Source organism: Macaca thibetana, chromosome 1 (genome assembly GCF_024542745.1).
Source record: "Macaca thibetana thibetana isolate TM-01 chromosome 1, ASM2454274v1, whole genome shotgun sequence".
Lineage (NCBI taxonomy): Eukaryota > Metazoa > Chordata > Mammalia > Primates > Cercopithecidae > Macaca > Macaca thibetana.
In genome coordinates, this window is record NC_065578.1 from 102907141 (window position 1) to 102921239 (window position 14099).

A 14099-nucleotide genomic window follows, 5' to 3' on the forward strand; every position below is an offset into this window, starting at 1 on the left:
TCCAAATTCTCTATCTGAAAAGCTGGGTACCATATCTCATGTGTGAACATATTCCTTAGAATCATGCAGTACCAGCTCTTTTCCTTCTGTATGTTATGGCTTCCGAGGTGCCTGTTACACAGCCAGGTGAAATTACCTTTTAATCAGTATAGGAACCAGTCTCTTTCCTGCTGATGCTAATGCTTTTTGTAAAAAGGCCATGCTGTATTGAAGTTCTTCTTTCACGACGAAACCACTGATGGAACTCATCTACCTACTGATGGGTGGAAGCTCTTGATATGCCAAAGTCTTGTTTTGTTTGTGAAGAATCTCTTTCCTTCAACAGTGATGTGCTATGTTAGTTCTCAGATCATTGCTGCCTTTTAATCCAAATTTATCACAAACATTTTCAGTTTATTTGCATAATTTCCTTCTCTGGCCTTAACCGTCAGTCTGTGGTCTTGCCAAACAACAACAACAACAACAAAAAAGCTGAGGTCTAGAAGCATTATTTAGATCTCAGAATCATTTGTTGTCCTTTATCCTTTGACAAAGTTCTTTGCCTTTCTTTCTCTATGAATTTTTTCTCCTCATGGTTTCCCAATCTCTTGAGAAAAAGAAAGTTCTTGCCTCTTGCAGTCTTTCTCATTAGTTGAATTACACCATCAGTACAGCTTCTGATCATGTCGAGAATTCCACCATGAAGAAATAAAACATTTCCAATTACATGTATTAAGTTTCTTGGATTCTTATGGGCATTGAACGTAGTTCTAAGATACAACCTCATGATCTTGTCTTATTCTCTGAACAAGAAATATATTAGTATACACATTACAGTATGTGTGTGTATATATACACTACAGTTTATGTACTATATATATGTGTACATATATATATATATACACACACACACATTATAGTAAACCCTGTAGGCAAGTAGGAACACCTCAGAATTCTCAGTGAATCCATCGTTATCTGTCAGTAATTAGAACATTATTAGAATTAGTTCAGTAATCAAACATTGTTATGATCTGAATGGTCACCCCAAAAATGTATATGTTGAAATTCTAATACCCGAGGTCATAGTATTAGGAATTTGGGAGTGGAACTCTTTTTAGTGCTATTATGAATGAGCTGCTTGACTATTCCAGCAAATAAGGACACAGCCACAAGGTACCCTCTTTGAACTAGGAAGTTAGCCTTCACCAGACACAAACTCTGCTTGATTTTGAATTTAGTCTCCTGAACTGTGGAAAATAAATTTCTGCTTTTGTAAGACACTCAGTTTATGGTATTTTGTTATAGTGACCCAAACAGACTAAAACAGACATAGTATTTCCCTCCTTTTTGGACTCTCCTGGGTTGTTGCTTTAAACTTGCTTTAGTGCCTAACACTGCTACAAGCTCCCTGTCCTCCAGCACACACGTATAAATAATTCTGCTGGAACTGACATGTTTCACTCAGTCATCCAAATGTACTTATTATGTTGTCAAATATATAGCACTTGTCACAATGTCTACATGTTAAGACATGTTTTGAGATATATGCCTTAACACAGTACTGTGATTATTATTAATATTTAGTAACATACCTTACCATACCTAAACTCAAAGTTTTTCACAATGACACTGCCTTATTTGGGATTGAATGTGTGAAATGATGAAGATCTTACATCTAGTCCAAATTGATTCTCTGATAGTCTAGGAATAAAATCAAAGCCACAGAATTATCTACTCTATATTTACTGTCCTGTTGTAGCTGATATTCTGTGATTGGACATATTTCTAATATCTATTAACCTTAGAACAAAATGTCATATTGAAATTGAAGAGGAATATTGGAACTTTGCTAAGAAAGATTGCTTTTTAGACACAGTGAGATCTAAAATGGAGCCTTTGTTCCTGGACCTATAGTTTACAAAAATTGGGTGTTACTATAGGAATTCCGTACAATTCTATCTTAGACACTTGTGTTCCATCAATATCAGTCCTCTCTGTGTTTTAAATTGACTAGGATTTCTTTTTTCATCTTTGTGTTTGACAAGTATTATTTTCTGAAAATTTGCTATTCATGTTCCAACAGAGAATAGTTTTTCTTTCTTTTAACTCATTGGAAAGAATATTTAGAGTTTTTAGTGATAAATGACATGCTATAAATGAAAAGAAAACACTGACATTGTAATTGAGATATACTAACTAATTAGGAGAATATTAATTAAAAGACACTGTTTAAATATTTCTATCACAAATTGACAGCAGTACAATGCACACCACCAGCAAGGTATAATAGTAGATATGAGAGGTAAAAAGATAAATTAGGTATTGCATTTTCTCCAGAAAACTTCTCTTTTAGTTGAAACTGGCCAATAATTTCTTATGCCTTAGGATAATTTTACATTTGATTCTCTTGTTAATATAAAATATATAAAAATATTAACCCAAACTATATATTTTTGAAATACTCATATAATCTAATGCAGAATTCAAGTCCTCGGTGTGGATCAGCGGTTCCATCCTGGCCTCACTGCCCACCTTCAAGCAGATGTGGATTAGCAAGCAGTGGTACAACGAGTTGGCCCCCTCCATCGTCCACCGCAAATGCTTCTAAATGGACTGTGAGCAGATGTCTAGAATTTGCTGCATGGGTTAATTCAGAAGTATAAATTTGCCCCTGGCAGATGCATATACCTCATGCTAGCCTCACCAAACTGGAATAAGCCTTAGAAAAGAAGTTGTCCTTGAAGCTTGTATCTGATATCAGCACTGGACTGTAGAAATGGTTGCTGATTTTGACCTTGCGTTCAAATTAACAGTTCCCCTTGGTATCTGTACATATCTTGGATTTCAGTCTTTAGTACATGTGGCTTGGTCACTTCATGGCTAAAAACGTGCTTGTGGAAGACAAATCTGTGGCTTGGTGAGTCTGCATGGCCAGCAGTCTCTGATGTGTGCAGGTTATTAATGTGTCAGGGCTGAGTGTTCTGGGATTTGTCTAGAGGCTGACAAGGACTCCTGAACCAGTTGTTTCTGTCTGTCAATCTGTCAGGGTTGGAAAGTCCAAGCCATAGGACCCAGTTTCCTTTCTTAGCTTATGTTGTCTGCCAGAACCCTGTGGGCTGTTACTTGCCTTGAGTTGGAAGCAGTTCACATTTATAGCTGTAAATGTATTCCTCCTTTTAATTTATGTAAAGTTTTTTGTACGCAATTCTCGATCTTGAAAGAGATGACAACAAATTTTGGTTTTCTACTGTTATCTGAGAGCATTAGGCCACAGCAACACGTCATTGTGAAAGGAAAAATAAAAGTGCTGATATAAGCAAAAAAAAAAAAAAAAAAAACATTAGTTTCTAAAAGATCTTTTAAGTTATTTCCATGAGAGACTTTTTAATGTTCTTCACCTGTTAAAATTATTATTGATAAACCTTTTCAGATTACGAATAAACACTTTGCCCTCAAGTATTGATTAATGCTAATATTTACTTTGTAAAATGTGCTTCTTACAGGAATATAAATAGTTTCTGGAAAGGACACTGACAACTTCACAGCAAAATGAAGTTCTTTCTGTTGCTTTTAACCATGGGGTTCTGCTGGGCTCAGTATTCCCCAAATACACAACAAGGACGGACATCTATCGTTCATCTGTTTGAATGGCGATGGGTGGATATTGCTCTTGAATGTGAGCGATATTTAGCTCCCAAGGGATTTGGAGGGGTTCAGGTGGGTATTTATTAATAGTATAAATTGCAGAATTCACTGTGTTTATAGTAAACAGTGTTCTGATCTGATCTGTGAATCTTGGGCAACATTTTACTTCCCAGGTAAGTATTCTAAGTAAAACAGTTTTCTGAGGAAAAAACAATGTAGTATTTTTGGCAACTTTATATTTTGTTTCTCAGATAATCTTTCTTCAACGAGAATCCTCCAATGTGCTGTTAATATTTTCAAAAGATAGCTGCATATACAAAGATTCAAGAATATTTTTATATTATTGATGAGTTTCTAGAACATCCAGTGTTATACAGTAAGACACAATTTGGTGCTTATTAAGACTGTTTAATTTGTAGGTCTCTCCACCAAATGAAAATGTTGCAATTCACAACCCTTCAAGACCTTGGTGGGAAAGATACCAACCAGTTAGCTATAAATTATGCACGAGATCTGGAAATGAAGATGAGTTTAGAAATATGGTGACTAGATGTAACAATGTTGGGGTAAGTGAACTCTAGTTTCTTTTAAAAATAACAGATAGGAAAATGATTTCTCTCTTCTTTCTTGCTCCCTTTGAGCAGAAAGTTTTCCATATTTTATATATTTTTTAAATTGTACTTCATTCTTTAAGACTTAAAATTAACTGTTGTCTTATGTTTAACTTTTGTAAATATTTGTGTACGTGTTCTCTGTCTACTAAAGAGATAAGTTAAAGTTTAGAGCAGAATTTACTTCTAAAGAAAAACATCAAATTTTAACCCTTATAACTATCCATATATCCTGGAAAGACTTTTCTGGTTAGGAAGTATAATTCCAGTTACAATATTTGCTATCTTTTTTAGGTAAATTTTGTTTCCATCAGTAATTCCTGGGTTTTTCGTGGTGAATAGCTCGCTTCTCTATTTAATGAGCAGCATAATTGGAGACTAATATCTACCTTATTTGTCTTCAACTGCTAAGTAGAGAGTACAGGCTTTCTCCTGGTGACCCACTGACATTTCCAAAACAGTCACCTTTCCAGTCTCATCTGTGTTTTGTCTCCCCGAAATGGGCTTTTTGTGTTTCCTCCTATTTATGGTAGTTTCTGGTTCTCTCAATTTATCATTACTCTAAATATTTGACCAAGTGTCTAGAATGAATGTAGGTGTTTAGTTCACATTACTTTCCTTTCACAGTTGACTTTTGATCTTGTAGGAAAATAGTTATAAGATATAATGAAATATTTTGGAGTTTTATTAACATACTATAAACTTTAATCAGTAATGCTTTCAGGGTCTACCTCTCTGTCAGTCACACTGAAGTAGAAACTTTGCTTTCTAGGTTCGTATTTATGTGGATGCTGTAATTAATCATATGTGTGGTAATGCCGTGAGTGCAGGAACAAGCAGTACTTGTGGAAGTTACTTCAACCCTGGAAGTAGGGACTTTCCAGCAGTCCCATATTCTGGATGGGATTTTAATGATGGTAAATGTAAAACTTCAAGTGGAGATATCGAGAACTATAATGATGCTACTCAGGTAATTTTTTTTTAAGACAGTGATATGAATAAAGAGTGATATACGCCTTTTATTATAGACATGTAGCTAATTGAGCTTCAGTTTAAATACTAATTTAGATCTCTTAGGGACACAGGTTAACAAGTTTGACTAAGAAACTCAAATCCATATTTAAAAACTTTTAAATATTAATTTAAGAGTTTTAATCAATACACACTTTTAAAAAGCTCACTTTTAAAAAGCTTACAACCAATTCAAAAGCTCATGGACTTTATTTCTTAAATTCTCTATCTTCTACTATAAAATATTTGAAAGATACATCTATAGTAGAATGTGAGCATCCCCAGTGCCTAATGCAAGGAAGTCCCTATAGAACAACTATTGAGGAATTACTGAATACATGAATAAGCAAATGGATTCTCAGGTGAAAAGTGAGGTTTTATGAATCAGTCATAACATTTTTACCTCAACAGGTCAGAGATTGTCGTCTGACTGGTCTTCTTGATCTTGCGCTGGAGAAGGATTATGTGCGTTCCAAGATTGCCGAATATATGAACAATCTCATTGACATGGGAGTTGCAGGGTTCAGACTTGATGCTTCCAAGCACATGTGGCCTGGAGACATAAAGGCAATTTTGGACAAACTGCATAATCTCAACAGTAACTGGTTTCCTCAAGGAAGTAAACCTTTCATTTTCCAGGAGGTACATTCAATACATATATGCATATAAAATATCATCTTATTCATTAGAAAATTAATGGCAGATTCAATTAAAAATGCAATTTCTGTAGGATAAGGACTGAGTCATTTATGTAAAACACTGTTCTTTAACCTCCTCTTCTTCAGATACAGCATATCTAATTCTTTATCACAACAGGTTTTATGGAGGTACACAGAATGTAGGATACTGACAATAGTTATGTATTTTCTTTGGAAATGAAACGAGTTTATATTTATCAAGAAATGTCAGTCAGATAGTAAATGTATTAGTATGAGCTGTTATTATCATTGATGTACAAGACTAAAAATTAGGTAAGTATTCTCACAGGACAGCAGGTAACTTTGATATTATGTTTATTTCAATATTGTTGTGTATACTTAATCAAAAAATATAAGAATATTACCTGTTGAGATATAAGAATAAGAAAACCATTTTGAGCATTTTATATAACAAATAGCACTGGTTATAGTGGCTCGTGAATCACAGCACTTTGGGAGGCTGTGGCAGGATTGCTTTAGGCCAGGAGTTTGGGACCATCCTGGACGATATAGCAAGACCCTGTCTCTGAAAAACAAAACAAAACAAGACAAAAACAAATAATAAATAGCTTAAAGCTATTTGTTATACAATATTAAATTATTGGTTAAAATGCTTTAAAGACCTTATGAAAAATGTTCTTTTTTCCTAAATTTCTACTAGGTAATTGATCTGGGTAATGAGCCAATTAAAAGCAGTGACTACTTTGGAAATGGCCGGGTGACAGAATTCAAGTATGGTGCAAAACTCGGCACAGTTATTCGCAAGTGGAATGGAGAGAAGATGTCTTACTTAAAGTAAATGAATACAAATTTTCCCCTGAATTATTTCATAGATCTATTAGTCATACTACCCCAGTGTGAGTGATCTTCTGGGACATTCTTATTCAGACAACTATCAAGGAGGCAATTTTTAATGATAAGTATTCTAGTGCCCTAATCTCGAATGAATCATCTTTTGTATTTAGAGTGTCTGTCACAAGACAGCATGCCTCAGAACCCAAAACATTCCCTAGGAATTTTCATCTAAGTACGAGATGAATATACTAGATTTGACTGATGTTTGCATATAATCTTTTAAAGCCGGGTTATTATTAAAATGATCCCATCATTTATAAAGTATGTACAAAATGTCCATACCGTAGAATTTACATATATTAATTTAAAATATTAAAATATTTATATGGTAACAATACAGTATTGAAGCCTTATTTTAATCTAGTTTGACATTCTGTATAATGTGATATGGATATTGATCCTTCTGGAGTGCCTCTAAATTATACTATGCTGAAACCTCTAAAAAGACCTTTTTTTAATAACAAAAATCTTATATTTGTAATATGAATATAAGTATTCCAAACATGTATATACAAATATGGACTATATATGTAGATTACACACATGAGTGTGTATGGAGTGTGTGTATATATATGTGTGTGTAAATATATATCTTGCAGACTAACCATTTAATTAGAGAGAGAATTAATCTTCAGATGCCATGCCCTGCAGAAAGAGATGCACAGTTAAATTACTCTAAAACAATTGTGAAATGATACATCAAAGTATATCTTATTTTTCAAAAATAGGAACTGGGGAGAAGGTTGGGGTTTCATGCCTTCTGACAGAGCACTTGTCTTTGTGGATAACCATGACAATCAACGAGGACATGGGGCTGGAGGAGCCTCTATTCTTACCTTCTGGGACGCCAGGTAGAAAACAAAGTTCTCTATTTTTTTTAACACATCTTTTAATGATGGTAAGAAGAATATTCTGATATTCTATGATCATATAATTATGTAACTTTCATGCTGTATAAAATGGCAGTTGGATTTATGCTTGCTCATCCTTATGGATTTACACGAGTAATGTCAAGCTACCGTTGGCCAAGAAATATTCAAAATGGAAACGTAAGTTTTGAAGTTGTTCAAAATATCCCTTTCTCAAGAAAAAGGAGGCAATCTTGTTCTAACTTAATATGACAACTATTAATTATGTATTTATTCAACAAATATTTAATTATGTGTAAACCTGATACAGGGCTCTGATTTTAGGCAGGTTATATTAAAGCAGTAAAATTTATATTACTTGTTGAAAAAGGGTACGCAAGCTATTTCAGAGATATGGCAAACATCCCCCTAGCCAACAGGAAAAAAAAAAAACACTTAAAAATAAGAGCTAGACACAGGGAGTGAACAACATATTTCTAATAAGTATCTACCTCAGGGTTGATAGCAAGATTATATATGCCAACACTTGTAGAGAACTTAAAACATCATCTGCCCGTAGTGAGAACAACATGTTTGTTAAGTATTTTTAAAAAGTTATATGGAATACAAGGAAATGAGTCAGTTGAGCTAAGTTAAACAGGCAAAGTGTCCTATAAGAGGATGGAAATTATATGTACTAAAGAATAGAAATTTATAGAGTATTCCAAGAAAGATAAGAATGAGAAAAACTTTGGGGAGTGTGGTGAAGACATTAATCTGACGAGTAGTTTCAAAAAGGAACAGAGAAATAAGAGTGTAAAGATATTTGAAAAGCTAGTAGAAGGTTTTCTTTTAAACAAAGGGTTCAGAAACAGCATCAGAGAGTTCATGTCTAAAGCAGAAATTCCTCCTTCCTATGAGTCACACTGATATCTAGCTAGCTTCTTTAGATTCCTTTCAGTTTGAGAAGTCGGCTAGTTTGTACAGCAACTGATTTTATTGTTAAACAGCTTTAATATTTAGAAGGTGTACTTTTATATCGAGCCAACTTCTTATAATTTCTACTAATTGGTCTTATTTCTGACGTTAGGAGTCAGAGAGTATTTTTATTTTTCCTATTACTATAACGTTTCCACTTTGCCAGGACTGCTGCATGCTAAAAACTCTTAGTTTTGTTCACTTTTCACCATATGACATGATTCTAAGGTCAACACTGAAAACCTTCCTAGGGTTACTCTGTTTTTTTTTTTTTAATTAATATTTTTTAAAGTGTCAATCAGAGAAACATAATATTAAAAATGTGGTCAATTAATAAAAAATGTTCAGATGTATTGTTTTGTACATTTATCTGAAAAGAAGCATGAAGGACTCTAAGATTTATTTAGCACATGTCACGTTCAAGGCATTTTCAGATACACTACTTAATTTTTAGAGCAAAGATAAACAATATTCCCATTTTACAAATGACAAAACTGAGACACAGTGAATTATATATATTGATTAAGTTTTCTTAGCTACTAGTAATAGAGCCCGTGTTTGAATCTTTGTGTTCCTGGTACTAATGCCCTGCCCACTACAATGACATTGCATGGCTTACAGTGGTGTTAAGAAGCCCTTGCAGGCCAGGTGCAGTGGCTCACAGCTGTAATCCCAGCACTTTGTGAGGCCAGGCGAGAAGATCACCTGACCTGAGGAGTTCAAGACAAATCTGAGCAAGCTAAGAAGACCTCGTCTGTATCGAAAATTAAAAAAAAAAAAAAAAAAAAAAAAATGCACTGGGTGTGGTGGTGCACACCAACAGTCTTAGCTACTTGGGAGGCTGAGATGGGAGGATCGCTTGAGCCTGGGAGATCAAGGCTGCAGTAAGCTATGATCGTGTAGCTGTACTCCAGCCTGGGTGACAGAGCAAAGAAGCCTTTGCAGGTCCTTGGAATGAAAACGAGAGTATACAAATTTGTTACCTTTGTTTTTAATACGGCAGAAAAGAACCTGAGCATAGAGAGATGATGAAGACCAAGTAAAGGGCTATAAAAATTAATGAAGGCATTGGATTCTAGATAAAGTCACTGACTGCAGAGACATAAGTAACAGGATAGGTTGGGTTTGGTGTAAAGGAGAAGGAAGAGGTAAATACATGTATGTTAAAATTTGGCTTTCCCCCCCAATTAAGGATGTTAATGATTGGGTTGGGCCACCAAATAATAATGGAGTAATTAAAGAAGTTACTATTAATCCAGACACTACTTGTGGCAATGACTGGGTCTGTGAACATCGATGGCGCCAAATAAGGTGAGAATATTTATTTTGACATGTCCTCTAATAGGAAACTTTCTTTAGCATTTTATTTAAAACAGTTGAAGTTTAAGAATATCAACTTTTTTATGTTACTGTGTTTGTAGGAACATGGTTGCTTTCCGCAATGTAGTGGATGGTGAGCCTTTTACAAACTGGTATGATAATGGGAGCAACCAAGTGGCTTTTGGAAGAGGAAACAAAGGATTCATTGTTTTCAACAATGATGACTGGTAAGTAAATATCAATTAAAAATAATATTTTGTATCAGTATGTTCTTGATTCATTCTTTTTGTTTCTGTTCATTTACTTTTTATGGTATCTGAAAAATCATTTAGTCGGTGGAGCAAGAAGACAATAGCGATCAACAATGGGCAGAAGCAAAATGATGATGGTTCTTACTCCTTCATTCTCCTCTTTTCATAAGGGCTTTCTGTTGTAAGCAGAGTCCTTTCTGTGTACCCTTGCAGTATCTTATACATACATAGAATTAACATGCATATGCTCACCTACACATGCCACAAAATACACAAAGTAATTAATATAAGGGTTGTGAAATCATTAAAAGAATGTGTCTTGTAGTCCTGCTTTTTTAATCATGGAAAAATGCTGCCTCAGTATTAAAATACCTTTATTTCTAACTGTTTTTCTCAAGGACTGCTCTACCTAGTTTTTTGGTATACTTTCTTCACTTCTCTGTCTCCTTGTGACAAATCACATTTTTAAAGCATATATATAAATAATATGTATCTTGTGGTTAATGATTTGCTTCGGGAGATTTGAGTTTTAGTTCTGAAACTTCTCATTATTGGCCTTTCATCTGTGATTCTTATATCCTTTGCCTGTGGTATAAATGATTCCCTAACATATAGCTCAGAAGACTTCCTTGCAAACAGTTGAATTGTCTGTGTCCAAGGCCAACTGAAACTCACACTTAGCTCATTCTAATATAAATTATATTTCACTGATGAAAAATGAATGAATAAATAAATATATAAGTCAAGTCAATCTCTTTCCTGCCAAAAAGGCTGATGTCTGGTTCTTTAATTAATTTCTTTTGTGGATGAGAATACCAAAATAAATTTTTGTGAAAAAGATTTATATTTCAAATGATCACTTCTTCATAGAAATGCTAGATTCTTTGTATGTACACCCAAATTCTTTTTAACCTCATGAGAGAAAAAAGGAGGTTAAAAAATAATACCCTTTAAATTGTTAAAAGTAGTTGGTATTAAGTTCAGTTGAGAACAAATTTGAATTTACTAAGGTAGCACTTTTATCAAAGTGTGACCGTTCCTGCCAATCTTCACTGATATTCTTCAAGTTTGATTTTCTGGTAATATTTTCACTACTGACCAGGGACTTGCTCAGTTTGCCTAAGGTTCCTTTTGGTCCTGAGAAAGCTATTTACACCTACTAGAGAGGCATATGGATTTTCTTCTTAATGAGACCTTGTCTGCTTAGGGTTCTACAACATAAAGTTATGCTGTTTATTTGTGTTAGTTTGTATTCCTGCTTTTAATTGTATTGAAGTTAAATCTCAAATATTTTATTCCAGGTCATTTTCTTCAACTTTGCAAACTGGTCTTCCTGCTGGCACATACTGTGATGTCATTTCTGGAGATAAAATTGATGGCAATTGCACAGGCATTAAAATCTACGTTTCTAATGATGGCAAAGCTCAATTTTCTATTAGTAACTCTGCTGAAGATCCATTTATTGCAATTCATGTTGAATCTAAATTATAAAATTTAAAATTAAATGCATATCCTCAAAACAATAGCCAAGTGTGTTTCTTTTCTTACGTATACAGTAATATTTATATTTCATTAATTTTTAGACAAAGCTCCGATTAGTAATCAATTTGAAAAATTGAGAAAAAAACTCAATAGTATGAAAATCCCACTTACTTATTGTATAATTATTAGATAATTACAGTCAGCACATCATTATGCTTCAGAAGACTGACTTTAACTCATTTAACATATGAACTAAGAAAAGCATCTTAACCAATATGTTTGTTGTCATTAGCATCATTTACCCAACTGTCTACCTTTAATTTCTGTCATTCTGTAATTCTTCCAAAGAGTGTTTTTATCAGTTAGTTAGGAATTGCTGGTTTAATGTTGATTCCCATACAAAGTTAGCCCGGTTGTATGGTTTTTATAATATGCAAGTACTTTTCATGTTAATAACGTTAAACAATAGAAGAAACCTAAATTATACAATCTACAGTTCTTAATTCTATTGAGCTCACTGGAATCTTCTCCTACTTTATACTCTTTCTTCTTTTTTTTCATTGTTTTTCTCACTGCTTAGACTTGGTGTTTATGACTTTTTGTTCTTTTTCTTATTCTACAATATGGATATTTACTTAGGGTTTTCACGACACCTTGTAGTCTGGGTTTTCTTCCCAATTCTCTACCTATTCATTCTTCTTCATCTTGACTTTAAATATGGAATTCATTAGGGCTCTCATCTAGGTTTCCTTATAACTCTCAGCTGTTTTGTTTACACTTAAATGAGAGCATAGAGGCCACAACTCGGAAACTATCTATTCTTTTTTTCACCTATAAAGTGTTCCTGCCACAAAGCAGATTCACTATGCGTTGGTACCATTTTGGCTCACTGCATCTTGGGCTGCAGTTTCTACTACTTGAATGAGTCCAGTGATTTAGAACATACAAGAATAAAGTTGCATGAAGCAGGTTTATTGCTTACAGATAGGCATCAAGGGACACAGAAGCCTGGGGCTCATGAGGAGCCAGCCTCCCAAGACTCACACAGTTTGCCCAGAGTGGTGAAGTCTCATTTGCACATGCCCTATTTGTACCACAGCTGAGGAACCCTTGAAAGAAGCCTGCCCTGTATTTTATAACCCAGGCATCACATGATCACTGGGCTAAAGCACTCAAAGAAAAGCTGTTCTAAGAGACACAGTAAGAGAGTCTGAGCCTTATCTCAGGATGTTGCATTCCCAGCTCATTCTACAGCTATTCTTGAGAAGCACAAGTGAGAGAAAGGGAAAAACTGGGTTGGTCCAAGGCCACTTGGAGAGCTGTCCTGCATTTTCTCCTAGCATTTTCCTCTTTTTCTCCTTTTATAATGAAGAAAGTACACCTCATTCTAAGAAAGGCCATTTCATCTGCATATGTTAATGATACCATTCCATTTCTATCATTTAGAGGACTTTGGATTGTCCTTCCTCTTTTGATTTAGCAGTCTTTCCCTTTCTTCTGCATTAGTCATCCTAGATTACATGTATTACAGTCTTCCAACTAAAAACATCAATGACCGTCCTCAGATATTCTTCGGGGTATATTTCTTTGCTCATTTCCCTGCTCCCTCTCCTAATTAAATACCTCTTTTTATCACACTCTCTGCACATCCTCTTCCTCCATCATTATTCATGTGTCTACTGTCCAGTTTTCACCATTGTTACTTCATTCAATCTGATCTTGACAACATCATGAATGACATTTATGTTACCAGTCCAATATTCTTCTCTATCCTCACCTTAAACCATTTCACACCAGTATTCAAGATGGTGGGTCACTTTCTCTTTCTATATTCCTCTAGTCCTGTTTTTCTAGTCTCCTGATTTCCTTCTGTCTCACTGATTACTCTTTTTCAGGTTTTTGTGTTTGTTTGTTTTTGTTTTTTAACTGGATCATCTTATTCTGTTCCATCTAAGTCCTAACTTTCATCTATTTATCTTCTTTCTCTATCTTCTCTTCTCTAGGTCATTGGAAAAAATTCCGTGGATTTTAAGCAAATATTTTTGTGTGGACACCTAGGTATCTTCAATTCTGAACTTGGACTTCAGCCTCGTATTTCCATCAGATGCTTATTATCACTACTTCCATGTTCCACAGACATCTCACAATTAAATATCCAAAATGGAACCTTCACTTTTTCCTTTTCATTAAACTTTTACTACATTATTTTCTTACTGCTTAGAAACATAGGATATATTCTAACTTCTTTCTCTTTAGCTCAACAACATTATCTCTTCATATAAACCTTAGCATGAACTATTGTATCTTCAAAATATTTCTTGTTATATTGCACTTCTTTTGTATCCTCTGTCATGCCTTTATCCAGGTCACAATTATCTCTTCCCTGCATTCTAAAACGACCCTACAACTGGTCTCCTATTT

The 14099-nt window shown here is 34.4% G+C and overlaps 1 protein-coding gene across 5 annotated transcripts in view; it reads left to right on the top strand.

Annotated features, from left to right (window-relative positions):
- LOC126947718 (pancreatic alpha-amylase-like) overlaps nt 1-11721 on the top strand; it is a 67959-nt gene extending 56238 nt beyond the window's left edge. For 3 of the 5 annotated variants that reach the window (XM_050778725.1, XM_050778741.1, XM_050778745.1), the window contains 3 exons: nt 9818-9936; nt 10047-10172; nt 11498-11721. In XM_050778725.1, the coding sequence (XP_050634682.1) occupies nt 9818-9936; nt 10047-10172; nt 11498-11687 (435 nt within the window). In that variant the 3' untranslated portion in view covers nt 11688-11721. The remainder of the gene's footprint in view (nt 1-9817; nt 9937-10046; nt 10173-11497) is intronic. The other 2 variants (XM_050778735.1, XM_050778751.1) reach the window with 2 other exon arrangements.
- Nucleotides 11722-14099: the final 2378 nt, after the last annotated feature.